At 38.0% G+C, this 23,976-nt stretch overlaps 1 protein-coding gene across 5 annotated transcripts in view; it reads left to right on the top strand.

The window, feature by feature from the left end:
* Positions 1–23,976, top strand: part of SCN8A (sodium voltage-gated channel alpha subunit 8) — a 207,284-nt gene that overhangs the window by 128,264 nt on the left and 55,044 nt on the right. For all 5 annotated transcript variants that reach the window (XM_037845330.1, XM_037845326.1, XM_037845327.1 and 2 more), the window contains 2 exons: positions 14,351–14,483; positions 22,735–22,973. In XM_037845330.1, the coding sequence (XP_037701258.1) occupies positions 14,351–14,483; positions 22,735–22,973 (372 nt within the window). The remainder of the gene's footprint in view (positions 1–14,350; positions 14,484–22,734; positions 22,974–23,976) is intronic.

The raw sequence follows: 23,976 nt of genomic DNA, 5'->3' as shown, positions 1-23,976 counted from the left end.
ATTCTATGATCTGAGAAGCAATATCAAGGGAGAAATAGGAATAGGACAGACTGGGCAAATGGAGTGTTGAGAACCAAATTGAATTTTGGTATCCTGACAGTTTTTTAAAATACGTAAGCCAAATAATACATCTTGCCTGTTCTCTGAAGAGAAGATGTTGGAGAAGGTATCCAGAAGGAAGGAGCTTAAGCTTCAGTTTAAGGCTGATGAGTGTTTGTTTTTTTTTAGCAGCTTCTGTTATACTGTGTGGGAGAAAAATTTGAGAGGCAGATGACTGTGGATTGTGAGGCTTTCTGCACTGCCTTACAGAGGCCTCTACCAGGGTTCTGCCTTTGGGTTTGGGGGAAACCTGCATACTCAGCAGCCTGTGGGCATTTAGGAAATTCTTTGCATGGTCCCAAGCGACGATGGTGGCAGACTTAAGTATTTCCAAGGCCAGGAGATCAGATCCCAAAGTGTCAGGAAGTTGGGGTGGTGGGCCTGACTATATCATTTCCAAGGTCTCCATATCACAGAAAAACTCTTATATTAGAAACCATAAATAAGCACTGCCTAGTTGTTAATGGTGTGGGAAAAATGTCTCAAGTTTTCTTAATAGGCCAAAAGAACAAAACAAAACAAGATGCATATAGTTTATGTGGTATGATCTCAACTACATAAAGACAAACTATATGGATCAAAAAAATGTGACTGTCTTAAAGTTAACAGTACTTGCCTTTGGGAGGAAACATTATTGGTTATTTTTATTCTTCTTTACACTTTCCTACCTCTAGTTTTCTACCATGGGCAAATAATAATAGCTACCATGTATTAAGTGCTTATTTAATTTTTATAACCATCCTATGTGATAGGTGGTTTTATCCTATTAACAGATGAGACTCAGAGTTTTAGTGACGTGTAGAGATGGAATTTTAACCAAGTTCTTTCTGATGCCAAAGAGAACTTCCTGGAAGCTTAAATATAGACCCTTTGGGAAGTGGGGAAAAGTCACTTACCTTGGAAGGACACGATATGTTAATAATTTTATATGCAGCACAAGCCAGATGAATAATTAATACCTCTTTGGGCTAGGATTTAGTGATTCTTACTGTCAAACTTTTTGGATGTGTCTGTAGCCAAGATTTAACTTGTTTTCACCTGACATTGGAATGCTTTCAGTTACATATACTCATGCTTCCTGGGGAGGTTTAGGAGCCACTAATGGTTCCCAAGCTGGTCTCCCACAATATTAATGCTTAGGATCTGCCCACACCTTTATTTTTTCCATCAGGCTCAAAGTAAGAAAAAAGACATCCAGATGTCACTTCCTTAGAGTCTCATCAAACATTATTTCACACCTTCATTAATTATTCAGTTATGATTGAATGGTGATGATTTTTTGATAGTTTGGGAAAATTTGACTTTTGCTTCTTGCTGAAGCAAAGGATAAGAGGATTTTTTCTCTGTGCTGGGAAAGTAAGGTGAGAATCTTTGTTTTTCACTAATAAAGAGAGCAAGTGTCCCTGACAATCCAAAATCACACATAACTCAGAAATCATCTTGACTTTGCTTGTAAATACATAAGCACATGCAAGCATTATCTCATTTAATGTTCACAGCATTCCCTGCCCCCTCCCCCCGCACCGCACACCCACAATGTAGATAGCACTGTTATCTGCGTTTTGTCAATGAGGAAACCAAGACTTAGAGAAATAAACTAACTTTTCCAAGGTTGTACAGTAAGGAGCAGAGTTAGGATTTCAGTTCAAGTTAACTCCAAAGCCTTAACCATTAACCATTACTCTATACTAACTCCAGAGCCCAAATTCCTTACTTACTTGTTATCTGACTCTGGTAAATTATTTTAACCTCTCTGAACCCATTTCCTTATCTATAAAAAAGGAGATACAGAGACTTGTGTTATAGGGCTATTGTGAAGATTAAATAAAATAACCTATATCAAGCATTAAGCTTACTACTTAGCCCATTCTTGGTGTTCAGAAAGCCAATTTTCCATTCCTTTCCCTATACTTTTTTGACCTTTTTAGCCCTGAGAAGTAGACAATGGGGTTTCTACTCAATTTCTTGACTTGGAGAGGGTAGGATTTCTGCTGAGATTCTAAAGATCCTTTGTTTGAAAAAGAGAACTTACTGTACAATTATTTTAAAGCAGAACACTGCAAAAACTTGATAAAGGTTTAAACATGAGGTTAATCAATTGCTAGTCCATTTGTAAAATGCTCTAATTTTAGTTGCAAGAAAGGTGAATGGTTGGTAAGTTTCCAGTTACGTATTTCCATTTGAAGGCAATTTAGAATCAATAACAAGCTGAGCTTCCTTAGGGAGATCTATAGAAATGTGGGCAGAATTTGTACATATTAGACTCTCTTTGAGAAGAAAGGACAGCTACAATTTAGGAAGCTGGATGTGAGTGGCTAAATTCCTTAATGAACTTGCATTTGGGTTAAGAGAAATGGAACAAACTTGTACTCCTTTTAAATGTCTAAGAATGTAATTAAAGTTCTCAATCACTTCCTCTGTTACTGATCGTTGCCTCAAAGTTCCTTAGGGGCAGAGCACAAAAAGACAGTCTCCTGACTTTAAAAGGTTGTTTACTCTGCTCTTTTCCCCTCCCCCAACAAAACAAGACAAAATAAAAATCATATACCTCCATTTGCCCCCCAAAATATGACCTGAAATGATAGGGAAAGGGAAAGAAAGGGTATGTTCCCTTTCCTCTGGCCCTTGGGTCTTCAATGGGGTGAGGTCTGACACCTGAAACAATAGCCAATATTGCAGGAGGGAATGGGGCAGCCACTTTGTAAAACAGTTTGGCAGTTCCTCAGAAAATTAAGTTTAGAATTATCATATGACCCGGCAATTCCACTCCTAGATATATACCCAGAAGAACACCCCCATCAAGCTGTCACGCTGCATCATCCCTTTCCCCAGCCCCTGGCAACCACTAGTCTGCTTTCAGTGCCTATGGAATTACCTATTCTGGACAGTTCATGTAAATGGAATCCTACAACATGTGGCCTTTTGTAGCTAGTTTCTTTCACATAACATGTTTTCAAGGTCCATGTTGTAGCATGTATCAGTAAAACATTCCTATTTATGGCTGAATATTATCGTTTTGTATGGGTATACCATATTTTGTTTATCCATTCATTAGCTAATGGACATTTTGGTTGTTTCCACTTTTTTGGCTATTGTGAAAAATGCTACTATAAACATTTGTGTATAACATTTTGTTTTCAATTCTCCTGGGTGTATACTTTGTTTTGGAATTATTTAGTCATGGTATATTATAATCCTTTTACTATGCTGCTGCATTCCATTTCCTAGCATTTTGTTGAGGATTTTTTTATGTATACTTGTTAGGAATACTGGTCTGTAGTTTTCCTTGCTTGTGCTGTCTCTGGTATTAGGGTAATGTGGGCCTTATAGAACAAGTTAGGAAGCATTCCCTCCTCTATTTTTTTTTGTCAGAGTTTGACAAAGACTGATGTTTTTTAAGTGTTTGACAGACTCAACAGCAAAGCCATCTGGTCCTGGACCATTTTGTTGTTGAAAGATTTTTGATAACTGATTCTATCTCTCTTATAGACCTATTCAGATTTTCTAATTCTTCTTGAGTCAGTTTTGGCAGTTTGTTTCTAAGAATTTATCCATTTCATCTAGGTTATCTAATTTGTTGGCATGCAGTTGTTCATAGTATCTTCTTATAATCCTGTGAACATCAGTAGTAATGTTCCCACTTTATTCCTGATTTTAGTCATTTGAGTTTTCTTTTGTTCTTGGTCAGTCTAGTTAAAAGTTTGTCAATTTTGTTGATGTTTTCAAATAGCCAATTTTTTATTTCATCGATTCTACTGTTTTCCTACTTCACTTATTATCTCTACTCTAAACTTTATTTCCTTCCTTCTGCTGGCTTTGAGTTTGCTCTTCTTTTTCTAGTTCATTTAGGTGGGAGGTTAGTTTATTGATTTGAACTCCTTCTTCTTCTTTAATGTAGACATAGCTATATATTTCCCTCTAAGCACTGCTTTTGCTTCATCCCATTAATTTTGGTATGTTTTGTTTCCATTTTCATTCACCTGCAAGCATTTACTAACTTCTTTCATGAAGTATGTTTTTTAACTACTACGTATTTGTCAATTTTCCTTCTATTGATTTCTAATTTCATTCCATTATGGTCAGAGAAAATGCTTTGTATGAGTTAAATCTTTTAAAATTTATTGACACATTTTGTGGTCTAACATGGTCTATCCAAGAGAATGTTCCATGTGCACTTGACAAGAATGTGTATTCTACTGTTGTTGGGTAATGTGTTTTGTATGATAGGTGTAGTTGGTGTTTATGTTATCTAAGGCTTCTCCTTCTTGCTTTACCTTTTGTCCAGTTGTTCTACCCAACAGTAAGTTGGGGTATTGAAGTCTCCAACTACAATTGTTTTGTTTCCCTTCACATATCATTTTTGCTTCATATGCATTGGGACTCTGCTGATATGTACACATATGTTTATAACTGTTATATCTTCTTGATGGATTGACCCTTTTATCAATATATAATGTCCTCCTTTATCTTTTAAAGCAATTTTTGCCTTAAGGTCTATCTTGTCTGCTATTAGTATAGACAGTCCAGTTCTCTTTTAGTTAGTGTTTGCATGGAATATCTTTTTTCATTCTTACACTTTCAATGCATTTGTGTCTTTGGTCCTAAAGTGAGTCTTTTGTACAGAGCAATAGTTGACTTGTGATTTCTTTAATACATTCTGCCAACCTCTGCCTTTTAATTAGAGTTTAAACGAACTTACATCTAATGTAATTACTGGTAAGAAAGGAGTTAGGTTGTCATTTATACTAGATTATATTTTTGTTGCTCAATTCCTCCATTGCTGCCTTCTTGTTGTATAAAAACTATTCCTATATGGATCCATTCCCTACCCCTCCTATTATTGTTACAGATTACATCTTTATACATTGTGCATCCACTGACATTGATTTATTATTATTGTATGTAGCTGTCTTTTAAATCATATAGAGAAAAAGAAGTACTGACCAGAAATATATTAATACTGACTTTTATATTTACATACGTAGCTAACTTTATCAGTGTATTTTATTTCTTTGGTCTCAGGTTACTCTCTGGTGTCCTTTCACTTCAGGCTGAAGGACTCCCTTTAGCATTTCTTGGAGGGCAGCTTACAAGCAACAAGCTTTCTCAATTTTTGTTGATCTGGAAATATCTTAAATTTTTCTTTCTGGATGTAGTATTCTTGGTTGACAGTTATTTTCTTTCAAAATTTTGAATATGCCTTCTGGCCTTCAGAGTTTCTAATGAGAAATCAGCTGTTAAATCTTATTGAGGATTCCTTGTACATAACAAGACACTTCTCTCTTGCTGCTTTCAGGATTCTCTATTTATATTTGACTTTTGACAGTTTGATTATAATATGTCTTTGTATGGATCTCTTTGAGTTTATCCTACTTGGGGTTCGTTGCGTTTCTCAGATGTGTAGATTCATGTCTTTCATCAAATTTGGGAAATTTTCAACCATTGTTTCCTCACATATTCTTTTGGCCCTGCCCCCTCTCTCTTCTCCTTCATGGACTCCTATTATATGTATGTTGGCATGATGGTATGTTATATGATGGTGTCCCAAGAGTTTCTTATGCTCTTCAATTTTCTTCATTCTTTTTTTCATTCTCAGATTGGATAATCTCAGTGGATTTAAATTCAGGTTCATTCATTTGGGTTTTTTGTTTGTTTGTTTGTTTGTTTGTTTTTAATCTCCACCACTTCTACTTTGTTTGTTTTCATCATAGCTTTTAACTCTTTGATATTCTCATTTAGCATTTCTCTGATTTCCTTTAACCCACTTTCCGAGGTTTCCTTTAGCTCTTTGAGCGTATTTATAATTCTGAAGTTAGAGATATTATGTTCTAATTCTAATGACTGGGGTTTCTCAAGGAGAGTGTCTATTTTCTTTTTTTCCAGTGTATACCCCGTATTTTCTTGTATGCCCACCTTATAATTCTTTGTTGAAATCTGGACCTTCTGACTATGGCAAATGTGTAAACTCTGGAATCAGATTTCCCAGTCCTCAGTTTGCTGTTGCTGCTTATTGTGGTAGCTGTTGTTTATTTAGTGACTTTTCTGAACAAATATTGTGAATTCTGTATTCTTTGTTTTGTGTGACCAATGAAGTCTCTGTTTGGTTAGCTTACTGACAATGGTATCCTTAAAAAACCTGGAACTAAAAAACAATGGCAACAACAACAATAAGAACCTCCCATTCTTTGCCACTGGGCTCAGGGTATGTGTTTGGGCACTTTTTCAATACTTAGCTGTGCAGTTTACAACCCTGCCTTAGCCTTCACATGCTGCTTGCACAGAGCCTGAAGGTCAGTCAAAGTTGAGGCCTTAGGGCCTTCTTAGGTCTTTTCTGAGCATGTACCCCTCTCTGGGCATGCATTTGGCCTTTTAGATTCACAGTAGTAAGTGGGGACCTTTTAAAAGCCCGTATTCTTCAAAGTTTTAAAATCCCTGACCTTTCTTCTCAGACTTTTTGGTGTCTACTGTTTGCCTGAACTGTTGTTCCTTGTCCCAGGTGGCAGTGTTTAATACGTTTGCCTTTAAATATTATTGAGAAATACCTCTCAGGCAGTTACCACTATCTTGGGAGAGTTCCAAGTCACGTGAAATAAAGGCAACCTGTTTGCCCGAATCCTTCAAGGAGCCACAACACAGGTCAAAACAACCAACCACAATTCTTTGAAACAAAAGGCTGCTCTGCTTCCTCTATCACCAGGAATCGTCACTGGGAATGTGGGTGCTGTCTTCAAGAGTACTGCCGAGTTCTCAAATGCCAATGAGTGTGCTCATAGAAGCCTCTAGCCTATCGCCGATTGTGTGCTCCAGAGGGGCAGCTCCTCGCTTCCCTGAGGGCAGCTTCCTAGGGCCGAGAGCCTCTGCAACCAGCCTCGAGTAAGCCCCTGAGCAAGGCTAGCCTAAACAGGAACACGCGCTAGATGTGCATGCAAGGGAAAACCTTTGTCCATTTTTTTAACTGAGTTATTGTCTTTTTATTATTGATTTGTTAGGATTTTTATATGAACTAAATACAAGTCCTTTATTAGATATATAAATTTTTAATTTTGGTGAAGTCCAATATATCAGTTGTTTTCCCTTTTATGATATTATTTTGCATCTTGCCCAAGAAATCTTTGCCCATCCCAAGGTCATAAAGATATTTTGCTTCTATAAGCTAAATAGTTTTGGGTTTTACACTCAGGTCACTGATTCATCTAAAATTAATTTTTGTGCATGAAATAAACTAGGGTTAACTTGTATGGATATCCATTTTTTCTGCATCATTTGTTTGAAAAACTTTGTTTTCCCCATTGAATTGGCTTGGTGTGTTGGTTGAAAATCACTTGATACACATGGGGCAATTTCTGAACGCTGTTCTGTTCCCTTGACCTATTTCCCTATGCTATGTCAATACTACACTTGTCTTGATTATTGTAACGTTGAAATGAGATAGTGTAAGTCCTCCAAACAAAAAAATAATCTTTTTTAAGATTATTTTCCTCTTCTAGATCCTTTGCACGTCCTTATAAATTTTAGAATCATCTTATCAATTTCTCCAAAAAGGCTTAGAATTTGATAACGATTGCATTGAATCTATAGATGAATTTGGGAAGAAAGGATATCTTTATTATATTTCTTCCAATGTATGAGGGTGGCATATTTCTTCATTTATTTAGGTCTTTTAAGATTTGTTTCAGCAAAATTGTGTAGTTTGTAGTGGGAATCTTGCACATTTTTCATTAGATTTATTCCTTGGTATTTGATATTTTTTGTATACTATTAGAAAAGGTATAATTCTTAAAATTTTATTTTCCAAGTATTTGTTTCTAAAATATAGAAATACAGTTGACTTTTTTATATTGAACTTGCATTCTGCAACTTTGATAAATTAATATATTAGTTCTTTTAGCTGAGATTGGTTTATTTTTCTTTTTGGTAAATTCCATAGATTTTTCTACATACACATGCTGTGGATCTTTTTGCTTTTTATTTCTTTTTCTTGTTTTATTGCCTTAGCAAGGACTTCAAATACAAAATTAAATAGAAGTGTTGAAAGTGGATATTCTTGCCTTGTTTCCAATTTCAGGGGAAAAGGATTCGTTTTACCAAGTGTGATCTTGGCTGTAGGTTTTTCGTAGATATCATTTATCAGATTGAAGGTGTTACATTCTAATCCTGGTTTTCTGAAAATTTTTATTTTGAGGAGGTGTTGAATTTTGTCAAATGTTCTTTTTCTGCATCTGTGAGATGAGCATATGTTTTTTTCTCCTTTATTCTGCTAATGTAATGAGTGTCATTGACTTCTAATGTTAAACTAATCTTGCTTCCCTGGGATAAGCCCTGCTTGGTCATGAAGTGCTATCTTGTGTATATTGCTGGGGCTATTTGCTTATATTTGTTAAGAATTTTTGCATCTCTGTTAATGAGGAATATTGATCTGTAATTTTCTTGTAATGTTTTTGTCAGATTTGGTATCAGTGTTATGTTAGCTTTTAAAACAAGATGAGAAGTGTTACCTTATCCTTTGTTTTCTGAAAGAGTTTTTGTAAGAATAGTATTAGTTCTCCCTTAAATGTTTCATGGAATTCACTTGTAGAGCTATCGGGGCCTGGAGTTTTCTTTGTGGTAAGGTTTTTGATTACAGTTTCTATATTCAGTATGGGTTATTATTAAGACTTTCTATATCTTCTTGTGTCAATTTTGATAAGTTGTGTTTTGATGTTTATCCGTTTTGTCCAAAATGAAATGGCATAAAGTTGTTCATAATAGATCCTTATTATTCTAATAAATGTCTGTAGGATCTGCAGTGATTCCCCTTTTCATTCCTAATAATGATAATTTGTGTCTTTTCTCATTTTTTCTTGAGCAGTCTTAATAGGGAATTATCAATTTTATTAATCTTTTCAAAAAACCAACATTTGACTTTTTTGTCTCTATTGTTTCCATTTTTTGCTTCACTGAGTTCCACTCTTATTATCATTATTTCCTTTCATCTACTTACGGTTTAATGTAATCTTCTTGTCTAGCTTCTTAAGGTGGAAGCTTAGAGCATTGATTTTACATCTTTTTTTCTTCTAATATAAGCAATTATAACTATAAATTTCTCACATTGCTTTAGCTGCATCCTGTAAATTATGATGTATTGTTTTCATTATTCAGCTAAAATATTTTCTAATCTCCTTTAATCCATGTTGTATGGATTTTAGAAGTATGCTGTTTGATCAACAAATATGTGGGAATTTTTCTAGGTATCTTAATGTTACCACAAGACATTGATGGAATCAGTTATTTGAATCTGTGCTAAATGCTCTTACCTACATAAAATGAATTTCTTTTTACCCTCTAAATTTCCCTAAGTATAGGCTTTGAAAATTTCACTTCTTAGTGTCTTCTTTCATTTATCTCTTAAATGAAAGTGAAAATATTTTCTATAAAAAGGGAGTTATAGAACTGATTTGAATGTTATAGAAGTTGTCTTCACATATCCCTGCCATTATTACTTTTATTTATGTAGAAAGAGATAAATAATTGTTTTTGTCTTGATATTAAGTTTTGGAGTAATTTTTTCTTTAATTTATGTGAATTTTTGTAAATCCAAGCTAAAAATTATTTTAGCTTTCAAATAGGGATCACCAAATGATAATTTAACAATTTTACCAGGTCTTTTACAACAGCATTAATTTTATTTTTCAAGGTTAATGTTATTAGAGTGAAGACTTTATGTATTGTTAGGTCCAACAGGCCTGGAATACAGCATATGTTAGCCATATTAAATGTAATTACTTCTTTTATGAAGCAGCTGATCTGTCAGGTCTTACAGTACTTTGGAGGATAGCATTATGAAAATTATCTACCATGTGCTGTAGATTTGCAGAAGGGAAGCTCAGTAAAACTTTGGGATCAAGACAATGCCAGAAATAAGAATGTTTATTGAATAGAGCTTTCTATGTTCATTTTTAGATGGCTGTCATCTTCAAAATAGAGTAGTTTAATCTGATTTATTACATGTCATGAATATCAGTCTGGGAATGGCAGCAAAAAGAGACCTGAGTTAATGGTTAACAAGCCATTATTACAAATATAGATGTTTGTAGAGTAATGGAGCCTGGCAGGCCCAAGGAAATAGTCATTTTTCCTTTCCATTTCTTAAGTAGATCTTCAAAACAAACAAGCAAAACCCTGAGGTGAACCAAATGTCTGAATCAGTGAGAGTTTGATGAAACACTTTGATAGAATAAATCTTGTAATCTGCCGGGAAATTTCTTCTATACAGTTCTTAAAATTTAACCATGTCTAGGGACAGAGGGACTTACTGATATAGCACCTCAAAGATAATTATTTTCTTTTCAGACAGTACTAACCAGGCATATTGTGCTGGTTTGGATGTATTATGTTCCCCAAAACACCATTATCTTTGATGCAGTCTTGTGTGGGCAGGAAACATATTGCTGTTGATTGGGTTGTAGACTTTTGATTGAATGTTTCTGTGGAGATGTGATCACTGAACTGTGGGCAAGATCTTTCACTGGATAATTTCTATGGAGGTGTGGCTCTGCCCTTTCAGCGTGGGCCTTCATTAGTTCACTAGAGCACTATATAAGCTCAGACAGAAGGAGCAAGCTTTCCACAGCCAAGAGGGACACTTTGAAGAATGCACAGAAGCTGAGAGAGTAGCTGCAGATGAGAGACTGTTTGAAGATGGCTGTTGAAAGCCAACTCTTGCTCTGGAGAAGCTAAGAGGGGACAAACACCCCAAGAGCAACTAAGAGTGACATTTTTGAGGAACTGCAGCCTGGAGAGGAACATCATGGGAGAAAGCCATTTTGAAACCACTACTTTGGAGCAGATGCCAGCCACATGCCTTCCCAGCTAACAGAGGTTTTCTGGACACCACTGGCCATCCTCCAGTGAAGGTACCCGATTGTTGATGACTTACCTTGAACACTTTATGACCTTAAGACTGTAACTGTGTAAGCAAATAAACCCCCTTTATAAAAGCCAATACATTTCTGGTGTTTTGCATTCCTGCAGCATTAGCAAAGCAGAACAGATTTTGGTACCAGGAGTGGAGTGCTGGTGCTGCTGAGTTTGCAAATACCAAACATGTTGGAATGACTTTTTAAATGGATAAGGGGAAGATTCTGGAAGAATGTGAGGAGCTTGATAGAAAAGGCCTAAACTGCTTTGAAGAGACTGTTTGTGGAAATATGGACTCTCAGAATACTTCTGAAGAGGACTTGAGCAGAAATGATGAATGTGTTGTTGTGAACTGGAAGAGAAGTGATCCTTGTTTTAAAGTGGCAGAGAATTTGGCAAAATTGAGTCCTGGTGTCGGATGGAAGGAAGAATTTGAAGGCGACGAGCTGGGATACTTGGCTGATGAGATTTCAAAACTAAAAGTTGTAAATATAGCATGGCTTTTCCTTGCAGCTTATAGTAAAATGCAAGAAGACAGAGATAAGCTGAGAACTGAACTCTTGGTTTAAAAGAAACCAGAAATTGATGGCCTGGAAAACTCTGAGCTTCCAGGGGTGGAACCCCAGAAGTTACAGCCCCATGTGAAGATTTAACCAAACGTGGAACCTGACCGCCATTTCAGTACAAATCCAGAAAGGATTTGTGGAAAGTCCTATTGTCTGATGGTTTTGACCCCTGTGTGCTTCATGTGAAGCCAACAGAATTTTTGTAAGATCTCTATAGATGGAGCCACTGCTGGTCTGGACTGGAGGGGACAGACAGGAAAAAAATTGAAGGAAAAATTTCTTCAAAGACAGAGCCATGGAGGTTGAAGTCTGGAGTCAAGAGGTCTTGGGCTGGGAGAGTGGAATGGCCAACATGCATGGAAAGGGTGAGTTTGCTGCGGAAGTCAAGGGTGGGCCTTCCACCTTGATGTTCAGGAAAAGTGTTGCCACCTCAGGCCTGAGAGGGTGGAGCACGATCCCAGGGGACTGGGGAGAGCCTGGCTGCCAGCCCACTGTTCTGAAGGGGTTCATCATGTGCTCTGGAGACGGAAGAGAATGTGGGTGCTGCCCCAATGTTTGAGGAGGGTGGGGTTGAATAGGTGGTCTCCCCAATGTGTGGATATGTTGGAGCACTCACCACAGCATTTGGAGAGAAAAAGGCTGCCGGATAAGCCTTTGGAAAGTGAGAGAAGGCCACTCTCTCAAGCCCCAAGGATAAAACATCCTTCTGTAAATGACTCTCAGACTTTGAAATCTAATGGTTTGCCCTGAGGGTTTTAGAAACTGTTTTGGTCCTGTGAACCCTGTTTTCCTTTCAGTTTCTACTTATGGCAATAGGAATGTTTACCCTATGACTGTCCCTCCTTTGTATATTGGAAGTACATACCTTGTTCTGAGTTTCACAGGTCCACAGCTAGAGGGGAATTATGCCTTAGTACAGACCACACCTGTAATTGATTTTGATGGGATCTTGTACTTAACTATTGTTACTGAAATAATTTAAGTTTCTGTGATACTGTGATGGGATGAATGTATTTTGTATCTGGAAAGATCATGTCATTTTGGGGTCCAGGGGGTGGAATGTGCTGGTTTGGATGTATTATGTTCCCCAAAACGCCATTATCTTTGATGCAGTCTTGTGTGGGCAGAAAACATATTGCTGTTGATTGGGTTGCAGACTTTTGATTGGATGTTTCCATGGAGATGTGGTCACTGAACGGTGGGCAAGATCTTTCACTGGATAATTTCCATGGAGGTGTGGCTCTGCCTTTTCAGCATGGCCTTGATTAGTTCACTAGAGCACTATATAAGCTCAGACAGAAGGAGCAAGCTTTCCACAGCCAAGAGGGACACTGAAGAATACACAGAAGCTGAGAGAGTAGCTGCAGATGAAAGACAGTTTGAAAATGGCTGTTGAAAGCAGACTCTTGCTCCAGAGAAGCTAAGAGAGGACAAACACCCCAAGAGCAACTAAGAGTGACATTTTTGAGGAACTGCAGCCTAGAGAGGAACATCCTGGGAGAAAACCATTTTGAAACCAGAACTTTGGAGCAGACGCCAACCACGTGCCTTCCCAGCTAACAGAGGTTTTCCGAACACCATTGGCCATCCTCCAGTGAAGGTACCTGACTGTTGATGACTTACTTTGAACACTTTATGGCCTTAAGACTATAACTTTGTAACCAAATAAATCCCTTTATGAAAGCCAATCCATTTCTGATGTTTTGCATTCCAGCAGCATTAGCAAACTAGAACACATTTGCCTCTCTAGCCTTGTACAAATGTGTTTCTTCTCTGTCCTTTGAGGGGTAATGTCTGCTAAGGTTTTGGCCTCATGTCTCTGCCCTCGTACCTTCACCATGGAAGAGACAGCCATGGATGACATGGTTACTGTGGCTGACTTTGTTACTAGAGAACTAGATTTCAAGCCACTTAATTAAACCTGATCTGATGCAGAATATTCAGGTTGGCACAAAAATCACAGGCAAGGAACATTCAGAAGCCCTTTGCTATGATCCAGTGTTGCCCAGACTGGAGCATGTGACAGTTATTTTGTATAACAACCTGATAATGTTTTGTGGCATTTTTGTTTGGTTGGGAATTTAAACATTGTAAGTGATATGATTTTGCTTTGATGGCAACTTTTAGAATATCATATGTGTTTCTGCTTCAAGTGGTTAGATTTTGTTAATTGAAATATATTGCATCATAGATGTTTACCTTGCCCTTTTGAAATTTTTATGGGTTAAATATGGGTTTGGTGTAGGACTTTGACTTGCCAGGATTCAGTTAAGCCCAGGGTTGATGTTTAGAAGGAGCAGTTGGTAGAATGACGATTCTCCTACACGTGAAGGAAATAGCATCTGTAATAGCCATTGGGTTCAGGGACTTGGCTCTTAATGAAATTTCAAGTAGAGGTGGATCTGACATTTTATCATATGGTCCAGTTCTAGCCAAACACTGTGGGTATGAGAGTAGGATAGGAAAACTCAGGGTCCACTTCTTTTGGCAGTGCCTCTAGGGAATCTAGTCTTTCTCCTTGAAGTATTTGGGTCCCAACCAGATTCTTGGGCTCATCTTAGATTTGCACAAACTACCATTAAGGGATTCAGTCTTGTTATCCACAGAACTAAGAATGATCCATGGCCAACATGCTTCATTCTACTTCTTGAAGTGAATAGGATTGTAGGATCAAAGTAAAAAATGTAATGAAGGTCATATGTTCTTTCTGACTCCCTGGAATGTCTATCCAGTAAGACCCAGCCTTAGGTTTACAAGACTTTATTCACTCTATTTGCTATTTTTTTCAGGCTACAATGGAGGTGGAAATTAAGAAGAAAGTCCCTGGATCTCTCTTAGTTTCTATGGAGCAGCTGGCCTCCTATGGACGAAAGGACAGAATCAACAGTATCTTGAGTGTTGTCACAAATACACTAGTAGAAGGTATGTGCCCTGTGACGTCAGTCCAAGCAGCTGAGATACAAATATGTACTTTGAATGATAAATATAATGTCTGTTGGTCTGAGTTTTGAAAAAAAAAAAAACTTGTCTCTGAGCTTTAAGAATGGAGTCTACTGGTTATAGAAAACAGCATTCCAAATTCTATTCCTGAACCTGCATGCTGAAGATCACGTAAGGACTTCAAAACTACTGCCAGCATTGTATACAGATGGGAAAGAAGACTAAAGAAATGACATAAGAGTGAACTAGATTGCTCTCAAGAAGTGTGTCATAATCAGCATGAGGAGCCTTTGGGGTCTTGTGAAGCATTAAGGATAATACAGACTGAAGAACTAGAAAGATACCGAGCAAGGAATCCCCCTCATGTCCTCTACCCCAAAACATAGCCTCCTCTCTTTTTCTTTTTAATGCACCTACAGCCCTTTTGGTTTTCCCTTACAGAAGAACGTACTGTGCATTTTGAGTACACCTAATTCTGCCTCTCTTCAAACACTCCCACATATCCATAAATACATTTGATGTATGAATAGGTAAGCTGAAGCCCCTCTTACTTTGCGCCCTCTGTGCCACAGGGAAAGAGCGGCCACTGTTGATTCATAGCATGTCTGCAGTAATGTGAGTTGTCAGTGCCTGAAGTCTCTGTATCGGGTGGTTCCTCCATGGCACAGCCTGGCATGCTGAGGGATATCTGGGGATTTTCCATTACACAACATTTCCCCTAGCAAATATCAGCAGAAGCTTTCTGTCTAATTGTGGTCTGTATTCCGTGCTCTTCGTGCTTTCTTTGGAGGTAAATTCAGTGACTAGGTTTTCTCTCACAATATTCTGATTGATTCTGCATGAATCTTCTTTTTTATTTAACTTTTTGTTTTGAAATAATTTCAAACCTACAGGAGAGTTGCAAAAATAATATAAACCCCATACAGAGAACTCCAACATACCTCCACCTTCCCAGAAACCCAGATCCAAAAATTTTAACATTTTGCCATCTTTGCCATATCATACTATCATCTATTTGTCTATTTTCTGAACATATGAGAGTGGTTGCATATATCCTGTTCCTTGAATACAAGTATTTCATGTACATTTCCTGTGAATAAGGATATTCACTTATGTAATCACTTAAGTGCAGTTACCCCGTTCAAGAAATTTTACATTGATTTAAAGCTTACATTCTATATTCCAATTTTTTTTATATCCCAAAAATGTCCTTTTGAGCCTCTTTTCCATTCTTCAGTCCCATCTAGTGTCAAGTATTGCATTTGTCATTATCTCTTTAGTTTCTCTTTCTTTTTTTTAAACTGTGGAAACATATATATAAAATAAATCTTTCTATCCCAGATCCTCCCAAGCATAACATTCAGTGAAATTAATCACATTTACAAGGTTACAGTACCCTTACCACTTTCCATTACTATCTTTCCTTTCACCCCAAACAGAAACCCTACACTTATTTTGCATTATCTCCCCATTGGCCCTGCCTACTATGCCTAGTAACCTGTACTCTACTTTCTGTCTCTGTGAGTTTTCATATTCTCTGATATTTTCTTTGTGGTTACCATGGGCTTAAACTTAACATCTTAAATCAATAATAATCTCATTTGCTCTGATACCACCTTAGATTCTATAGCATATATAAACTATGTTCCTGTAACCCTCTGTCTCTCCGCCTCTGTGCAGTTCTTGACACAAATTACTTATTTTCTGTCTCTCCGCCTCTGTGCAGTTCTTGACACAAATTACTTATTTATACATTATGAGTCCAAAACCATTAATTTACCATTTCATTTTATGCATTTGCCTTTTTGTTCCTCTGCGAGGTAAGAAGTGGAGTTATAAACCAAAAAGACAGTCATTTTCTTTACAAGAGATCTTTATTTCATGTGGCTTCAGTCAGTTGTCCAGTGTCCTTTCCTTTCATCCTGCAGAACTCCCTTTAGCATTTCTTGTAGGGCCAGTCTAGCAGCTTTTGTTTATCTGGGAATGTCTTAATCTCTACCTCATTTTTGAAAGAATTTTACTTGGTACGGAATTTGGGGTTGGCAGTTTTTTTGCTTTCAGCACTTTAAATATGTCTTGCCACTGCCTTCTTGCCTCTGTGGTTTCCAATGAAAAATTGGTTCTTAATCTTATTGAGGCTTCCTTGTATGTGACATATTGCTTCTCTTGTAGGTTTCAGAATTCTTTATTTATCTTTGGCATGTGACAGTCTGATTAGAACATGGTGTGTTGTGAATATATTTCAGGTTTATCTGGAGTTCATTGAGCATCTTGGATTTGTATATTCATGTCTTTCATTAAATTTGGGAAATTTAAACCATTATTTCTTTGCATATTCTCTCTGCCCCTTTCTCTCTTTCTTTTCCTTCTGGGACTTCCACAATGCATATGTTGATAGATTTGATTGTATCCCACAGGTTCCTCAGGCTCTGTTCACTTTTCTTCGTTCTTTCCTCTTTCTGTTCCTCATACTGAATGATTTCAATTGTCTTATCTTCAAGTTCACTGATTCTTTCTTCTGCTAGCTCTAATCTGCTGTTGAACCCCTCTAGGGAATTTTTAATTTCTATTACTGTGGTCTTCAGCTCTGTTTAGGTCCTTTTCATAATTTCCACCTCTCTACTGATATTCTCTTTGGGTTTTGTTTTCCTGATTTCCTTTAGTTCTTTGTCCATGTTTTCCTTTAGCTCTTTGAGCATATTTAGGCCCTTTTTTTTTAAGTCTTTTTCTGGAATGACCCAGGTCTGATCCTCCTCATTGATTATTTCTAATGTTTTAATCTTTTCCTTTGCTTCCTGTTTCTTGTATATTTTTTCATCTTTTGTTGAAACCTGGGCGTTTAGATATTTTAGTGTGTTATCACTGGAATTTAGAATCTGAGGTATCTGTTGCTTAAGCTTGTAAACAGCTAGTGTTATGACAGAGCTATCCTTGAATGACAGGAGCTAACAACAACAACAAAAAATACTAGAGGAAGGAAAGAAAGAAAACACCTTTCCCAGCCTTTGAAGATTGACCTGTGTGAGTGTTCTCCTTCAGGGATCATCCACATAGTGACTTTGGGAGAATATCTCCAGGCCAAAGCAAAGGGGCCTCCCTGATCCTTTCTGAGCCTGTTTCTTGTCTTAGGCATGTGTGTGTGGCCAAAGGTATTCCCCTGTTTACACATCCTCTCTGTCTTCCCTAGGAAATAGATTCCTAAAAGTCCCCAGCACTGCACTGTGTGTCTTACAGCCAGCAATCCTTTGCCCCGGGCAGCATGACTTGACTGCTCTCCCACAGTGTTCTGTAGAAGTGCTCAGTGTGCCACCATCTACATTCAGGGCAAGTTCTGGGACAGCGAATCCATCAGGCCATGACCAGACAGATTGGGGCAGACATACATGCATGTGTGTGAGGGTTACTGTGCTACCTCTGGAACCAGGACCAGATATCTGCACTGGGAGCGCAGGCAAGCACTGCGCTGAACCATTGAGGAGTGGAGGAAGGGCCAGTCAGTGCACCACAAGATCCTAATGCTTTTCAGTGGCCTTTTTCTTGATTTGACCCTTTTCCTATTACTGCAATCCTTTAACTGTTTTCTGGAGTTTTTAGAAAGATGTTTCTTCCAGTTCTTACTGGTCATTCAAAGCTTCTGTTGGGGGATGGAGCCCAGAACCATCGAACTCTGCCATCTTGATCAGGGTAGGGCCTTGCATGAAACTTCTTTATTTGATTGATGTTGATTTAGCTCAGTTGTTCATTGTAGATCCAGGCTGTTCTTGAGGACTCAGGTTGCCCACCCAAGCTAACCCAACAATAATCAGAGTCCCTGAGATAAGGAGACTCAAGATATCGTACTATCCTTGGGACAAGTGTGTTTTTTTTTGAGTCATTTAAGGCCCAATACCACTTCTACTATGTGCTTGTGTACACGTGTGTATGTTTTTTGGGGGTGGGGGCTTGCAGTGGAGGGAGAATCCCTAGAAAAGAACTCCCCTAGGGTGTTTATATCCCCACATATGTGCAAGGAGTTAAACTATAGTTAGGCTCATTTCAAGAACGTATTAAATAAAAAGAATATTGAACTACCTACATTCAGATACCTGAACGACCACTATTAACTGCTAATTTCTTTCATTTCCATTGCAACTATTGTCTAATGGGACATTTTTAAGCTTTGTAGCTTACACATTGACACTACAGGGAAATAAATGCAGATTGTAAGAATCCAAGCTAAAGACACACTCGCTTAAGAACGTTGGCTACTTTTATTATTCACTTGGAGACCAAGACAATTTCTCTGAGGGTCTGTGGCAATTGATGAAGAAAACAAACAACCTCCAACAGGCATGTTTTATTATTGGCAGAGACATCAAAACAGAAGAACTGTAGATGCAATGTAACAATTATTTGTTTATTATTTATAATGGGCTGTCACAGGGTCTGGCAAAAGCGAATGCTTAAAAAATGTCAAACTGAACTTCACCATGCTGAGAAAGGTAGGGAGTGTTGGTATTGTAGGTTTCCTTTTGAAGGCCTTAGCATTTCCATCCCTCTGGTGAGGTGGATGCAAGCCATTGTCTTTTTATTCCCTTTACTTCCTCTTTTTCTTGTCCTCTTCTTTCTCTTTCTGTTCTGCTCTACTCATTCTCTACCCTCTACTCACCAACACACACATGAAAGAAATAGATGTAAGGGTGGCTTAGAAGAGAGAGAGAGAGAGCTGTAATTGTGTTCATGAATAAGAAGCTATTCCAGCTCTTTTCCCCTTTTCTAAGCCCTAAAGTCCACAAAGCCAGTATATTTCCTGCTCAGTCAGTCATATCCCCTCTCCTAGTATTTGGTTTGCTTTGTCAGAACTGATGAGATAAAACTGCTATAAGCAGAGAGCAGTGAATTGCTAGAGCTGAATAATATGGGAGGGAATTAAAGGACCTTAAGAAAGATCCATTCCTGATTAACCATTGGTCCCTTGGTATTTCTTGCATGCTATGACATTAAAAGCCAGCATTGAATGTTAATTGTTTCCGCTTCCTGTATTTTCAGTTAGGAAACTCTGACTTTGTTTTAACCCCAAAATTAAAATAATTATTACTTAAAACCAAGAAAAAACAGGCTCCTGCCTACCTAATAGTTTAGAAATCACAGTGGAGAATTCCAGAATCCTGCAAATAATAATAAAATCCTGTCTGTTCTGCCTCAACCCTACTATCCTGTTTATAGATATGCTCACCAGGATCCTATGAGCTCAGCAAAATTCACAGCTAACACAGACACAAGGTCTGGGGGGGTTAACAGAGGGCTGGGGTGGACTGTTGTAGGCAAAGAGGAGTATAGTCTCACTTTTTCTCAAAACAGTAGAACTGTGAGAGAAGGGGAGAGAGTTGGTTAAGTAAAGAATGAGGAAGGAGTGATGGTACTTGGAATTATCTGTGCACATAACTGGCCATAGCTGTTGCTGTCACTATTTATTTATTCATTCTTTATTCAACTACCCAACATAAAGTGTCTGTACAGTTACTTTTGCGGTATCTGCCTTTCCCTTGAGGCTGTAAGCTCAATGAGGGTGAGGCTTTTGTTCATCATAGTATCCCCTGTGCCTGAAACATTATTGGTGCTTAAAAGTTGTTGAATTAAATTGAGAGAAACCCCACCTTCAAAAACTGTGTGGTCCACCTATGCAACCGTCTTGGTGGAATTATGAAGCCATCTCTAAAAATAATTGCCTGTACCCATGAAGTTGAGACTGACAGTAACCTCTCTGCACATGTCCAGGAGCAAAGTAAAGGAAACCCCACAAGCCTTTGGACATCTGGTTTGAAAATATGGGTTCTGCTGCTAAAAGAAAGACAGAAACAGACTGGCAGGCCAGAGGGGAGAATACAAAGGAAAGAGAGAAAAACAGAGGAAGAAAAAGACCAACAGAGGGAAGAAGGAAGGAGATAGAGAGGAGAGAAGGAAGTAGAAATCCATATGTTAACCCATTCCCCCAGACCAAATATTCAAGCATTCCAGGCATAGGAGGCCAGTGACAGTTTGCAAGGTTGTGAGTCACCTTATAAACCTCTTTGTTCACCTGATGGGTCTTTTCTAGCTCTTAAAGCTCCAAAGTTTTTTTTTATTTTTTAGGGAACAGAGAAGATTATTCTGAGGATCATCCGTCTCAGTAAATGTGGATAAGATCTCTAGTTCCTTGTAGGAATCCTCTTGGTGCTCATAGGGTAGGGAAACCCCTCTCACTGGCAAAGACTTGAAGCCTACTTCATTGTAAAGCATTACAATTGTGTCACCTGTCAGAGATGTGAACAGTCACTGCTTCAGCCTCCATGTGCCGGCAAGCAGACATTTGGAGAAGGGAGGAGATATAAAAAGGAATGGAACCAAATTTCCAAATATGTACTATAAGAACTTATGGAAATAAGAGAACCTTTTCATTTTCTGTTTTGGGAAGAAAACTAAATTTACCTTGGGAAGGGAGGGAGTTCTCTGAGGAGGAAGCCAAAGCAAATTTTCTTCGCAGACTTCCTTTCCCACACAGACTCCCACGTGGCGCTTACTGTAGCCCTTAAATTTGAAAACCAAGGCAACCATTTTCTTAGCAACCAAGGAGCCAATCAGAAATCTAACCAAAACCACCTCCTCTAGAATAAAGCCATCACCATGAGCACCATCCAGCTGGTTGGAATAAAGGAAAATAGACTAATTTAAGGCAGCCATCTTATTCTTGGTGAAATATTGGACAACTTTTTTTTACTCTCTCAATTATTTGATTTTGTCAGCAGAATCAGGCAGGGGGAAGGATGCTTTTATATCCATACCTTTAGATCCAAATCTAAGGATTATCATCCCAACTGGTTTGCAAAGTTACATCTCTTAACGTCCTCTTAGTTGCAGGTGCTTGGAATTTTGTAGTCCTAGCTATTATATTTTATACATAATTTGAGGAAAGATTTGTTGGGTAGGGCCTCATGCCTTAATTGTTATAACTGCCCGCTGAATGGCTCTCTACTATAGCATCTAATAATTCTTAGAAATCCTCATTCTGTATTTATCAGAGTCCTAGGATTCTGGGGAAATACCTCAGGGAAGGAGGAAGTCGATTGACCGGGCTCAAAGCCCGTAGGCCTCTGTCATCAGAACAGCTCCTGGTTTAACTGTTTTACATATTGAGAGGTTACATAGATCTTGTTTGAAAATATAGGTTCTACTGCTAAAAGAAAGAAACAGACAGGCAGGCCAAAGGGGAGAATTCAAAGGAAAAAGAGAAAAAGAAAGGAAGAAAAAGACCAATGGAGGAAAGAAGGAAGGAGATGGAGAAGGAGAGAAGGAAGTGGTAAAAGTAGGAAGGGGCAAAAGAGCCAAAGAGAAGGAAAAATGAAGAGATAAAAAGGAGAGATGGAGAAAGAGGAAGGGAGAAAGGAGGAAAGGAATGTGCCTTATTTCCTAACTAAATTATAAACCCATTGGAGGTGGAGACAGTGACTTGTAGTTCTTTTGAGAACTTGAAATATTTTGCACATGGCGGCTTGGTTGATGTTGGTTCTGCTGCTGAAAATAATAATACCAACACTTCTATAGTACTAGATATGCTAGGGTATTCAGAGGCACTTTATGTATATTTTAGCTCATTTAATTCTCACAGAAATTGAAGTAACATACTCAAGTTCCCACAGTTAGCAAGTGTCTGAACTGATATTTGAAACATGTATGTCTAGCTTTTGAGTCTGTGCTTTTGACTGCTTCTCTGGTAATAATAAATTATACAATATAATAGGACAGTACCTATAATTTATTGAGCATTTACCTTGTGCCAGGTACCACACTGGCTGCTTTATATGCATCACCTCATGTAATCCTTAAACTCATCCTATCATCTATAAAGTAGGGACCCAGTTTTATAGGTGAGGCACCTAAGGCATGGAGAAGTCAAGTGCCTTGTCTGAGATCACACAACTTATGTGTTGAAGCCAGTTGACCCAGGGAGTCAGACTCCAGATCCCCAGCCCTCTGCCACTGTGCTATATACCCAAAACTGATAGCTTGCATTGTGTGTGTAACTAGATTATTATTAACAAAGAAGGGACCTTGTATTAATCATGCCTCCTCTCTACCTTAAAGAGAAGGGGAATGTCAGCACACAAGCAGTCTTTATTCTCATGTTAATAACAGTGATAAGGACCCAATGAGGATTATGAGCATATCCCCTGTTTTCTGTGATTGAGGGGTCATCTTTGTTTTTTCCTTACTACAGAGCTGGAAGAGTCTCAAAGAAAGTGCCCACCATGCTGGTATAAATTTGCCAACACTTTCCTCATCTGGGAGTGTCACCCCTACTGGATAAAGCTGAAAGAGATCGTGAACTTGATAGTTATGGACCCTTTTGTGGACTTAGCCATCACCATCTGCATTGTCCTGAATACACTGTTTATGGCAATGGAGCACCATCCTATGACACCAGAATTTGAACACGTCTTGACTGTAGGAAATCTGGTAAGATAGAGCCCAGTCTCCTGATTTTATGATTTAAACATGTTTTTCCTGTAGGGCATCTTTTTCTGGTACTGAAAGCTGGGGTCTAGTTGAAAAGAAAGTAATAGTTAATTGAAAGATAAACGCTTCCACAGATGCCATGGCCCCAGCTGCTTCTGCTCACTCTGGTGATCCCTAGGCAGTTTCCTCTTTCTGCAGAACTTTGAAGACATCATTTAGGAGCTACTGGCAGAAAACCAACCATGGTGACAAAATAGGAGGATTGGTACAGGGGGTTGATTTCAACAATCTGAGCCAAAGGACTTCTGGATTTTTTCTCGTTCTGTTTCTCATGTTGATTCCTGCATTGCTCCAGCAAATCACTTCCCCTTTCACCTTCAGTAACAACCACCACAAAATAGAGGAGCTCTTTTAGTGCATTAAATATAACTATAAATTTGCTTGTACTGTCAGATCTTAATTATCCATATGGGGACTATTTATGGGAAGTTTTTCATTTTTGGCTGATATCCCCCTCCAGTCCAACTTCTGGGCTATCATCCAGTTTCTGCCATCAGTTGATCTGTGCCAAATTTATTTTAATGTTAGCTTAAGTCATATATTTAATTTATTATATTATTTAGAAGATAAGTGTTCAGTTTTAAAAAGTAGATTACACAGTGTATTCTAAAGTTACGTAGTTTTGATTTGGGGATTATCTATTTTACTTCTTTAGTACAAAAATCAGGAGTTGATTAGATTTTAATAGAGAGCAAAGAATCTGTTGGAAAAATCCTCTAGGTCACCTGGGCCTTATTTTCCCTTAGGAGTTGCACCTTAGGCACATTCAGATCTAGCTTGTTACCATTGACTATTTAATTTCAGCATGATTTCTGCCCAGTATTTCACACACACACATACACACTCAAGAGTTTCTACCTTAAGTCCTGATACTCTTATGCAAGTATTATAATATCATTTTTAGTCTTGATTCTGAAAACCCACATGGCAAAAGAAATCCTTT

This window comes from Choloepus didactylus, chromosome 8, assembly GCF_015220235.1.
Source record: "Choloepus didactylus isolate mChoDid1 chromosome 8, mChoDid1.pri, whole genome shotgun sequence".
Classification (NCBI taxonomy): Eukaryota; Metazoa; Chordata; class Mammalia; order Pilosa; family Megalonychidae; genus Choloepus; species Choloepus didactylus.
Note: the sequence above shows the minus strand (reverse complement) of the source record. Positions and strands in the feature narration are given on the sequence as shown.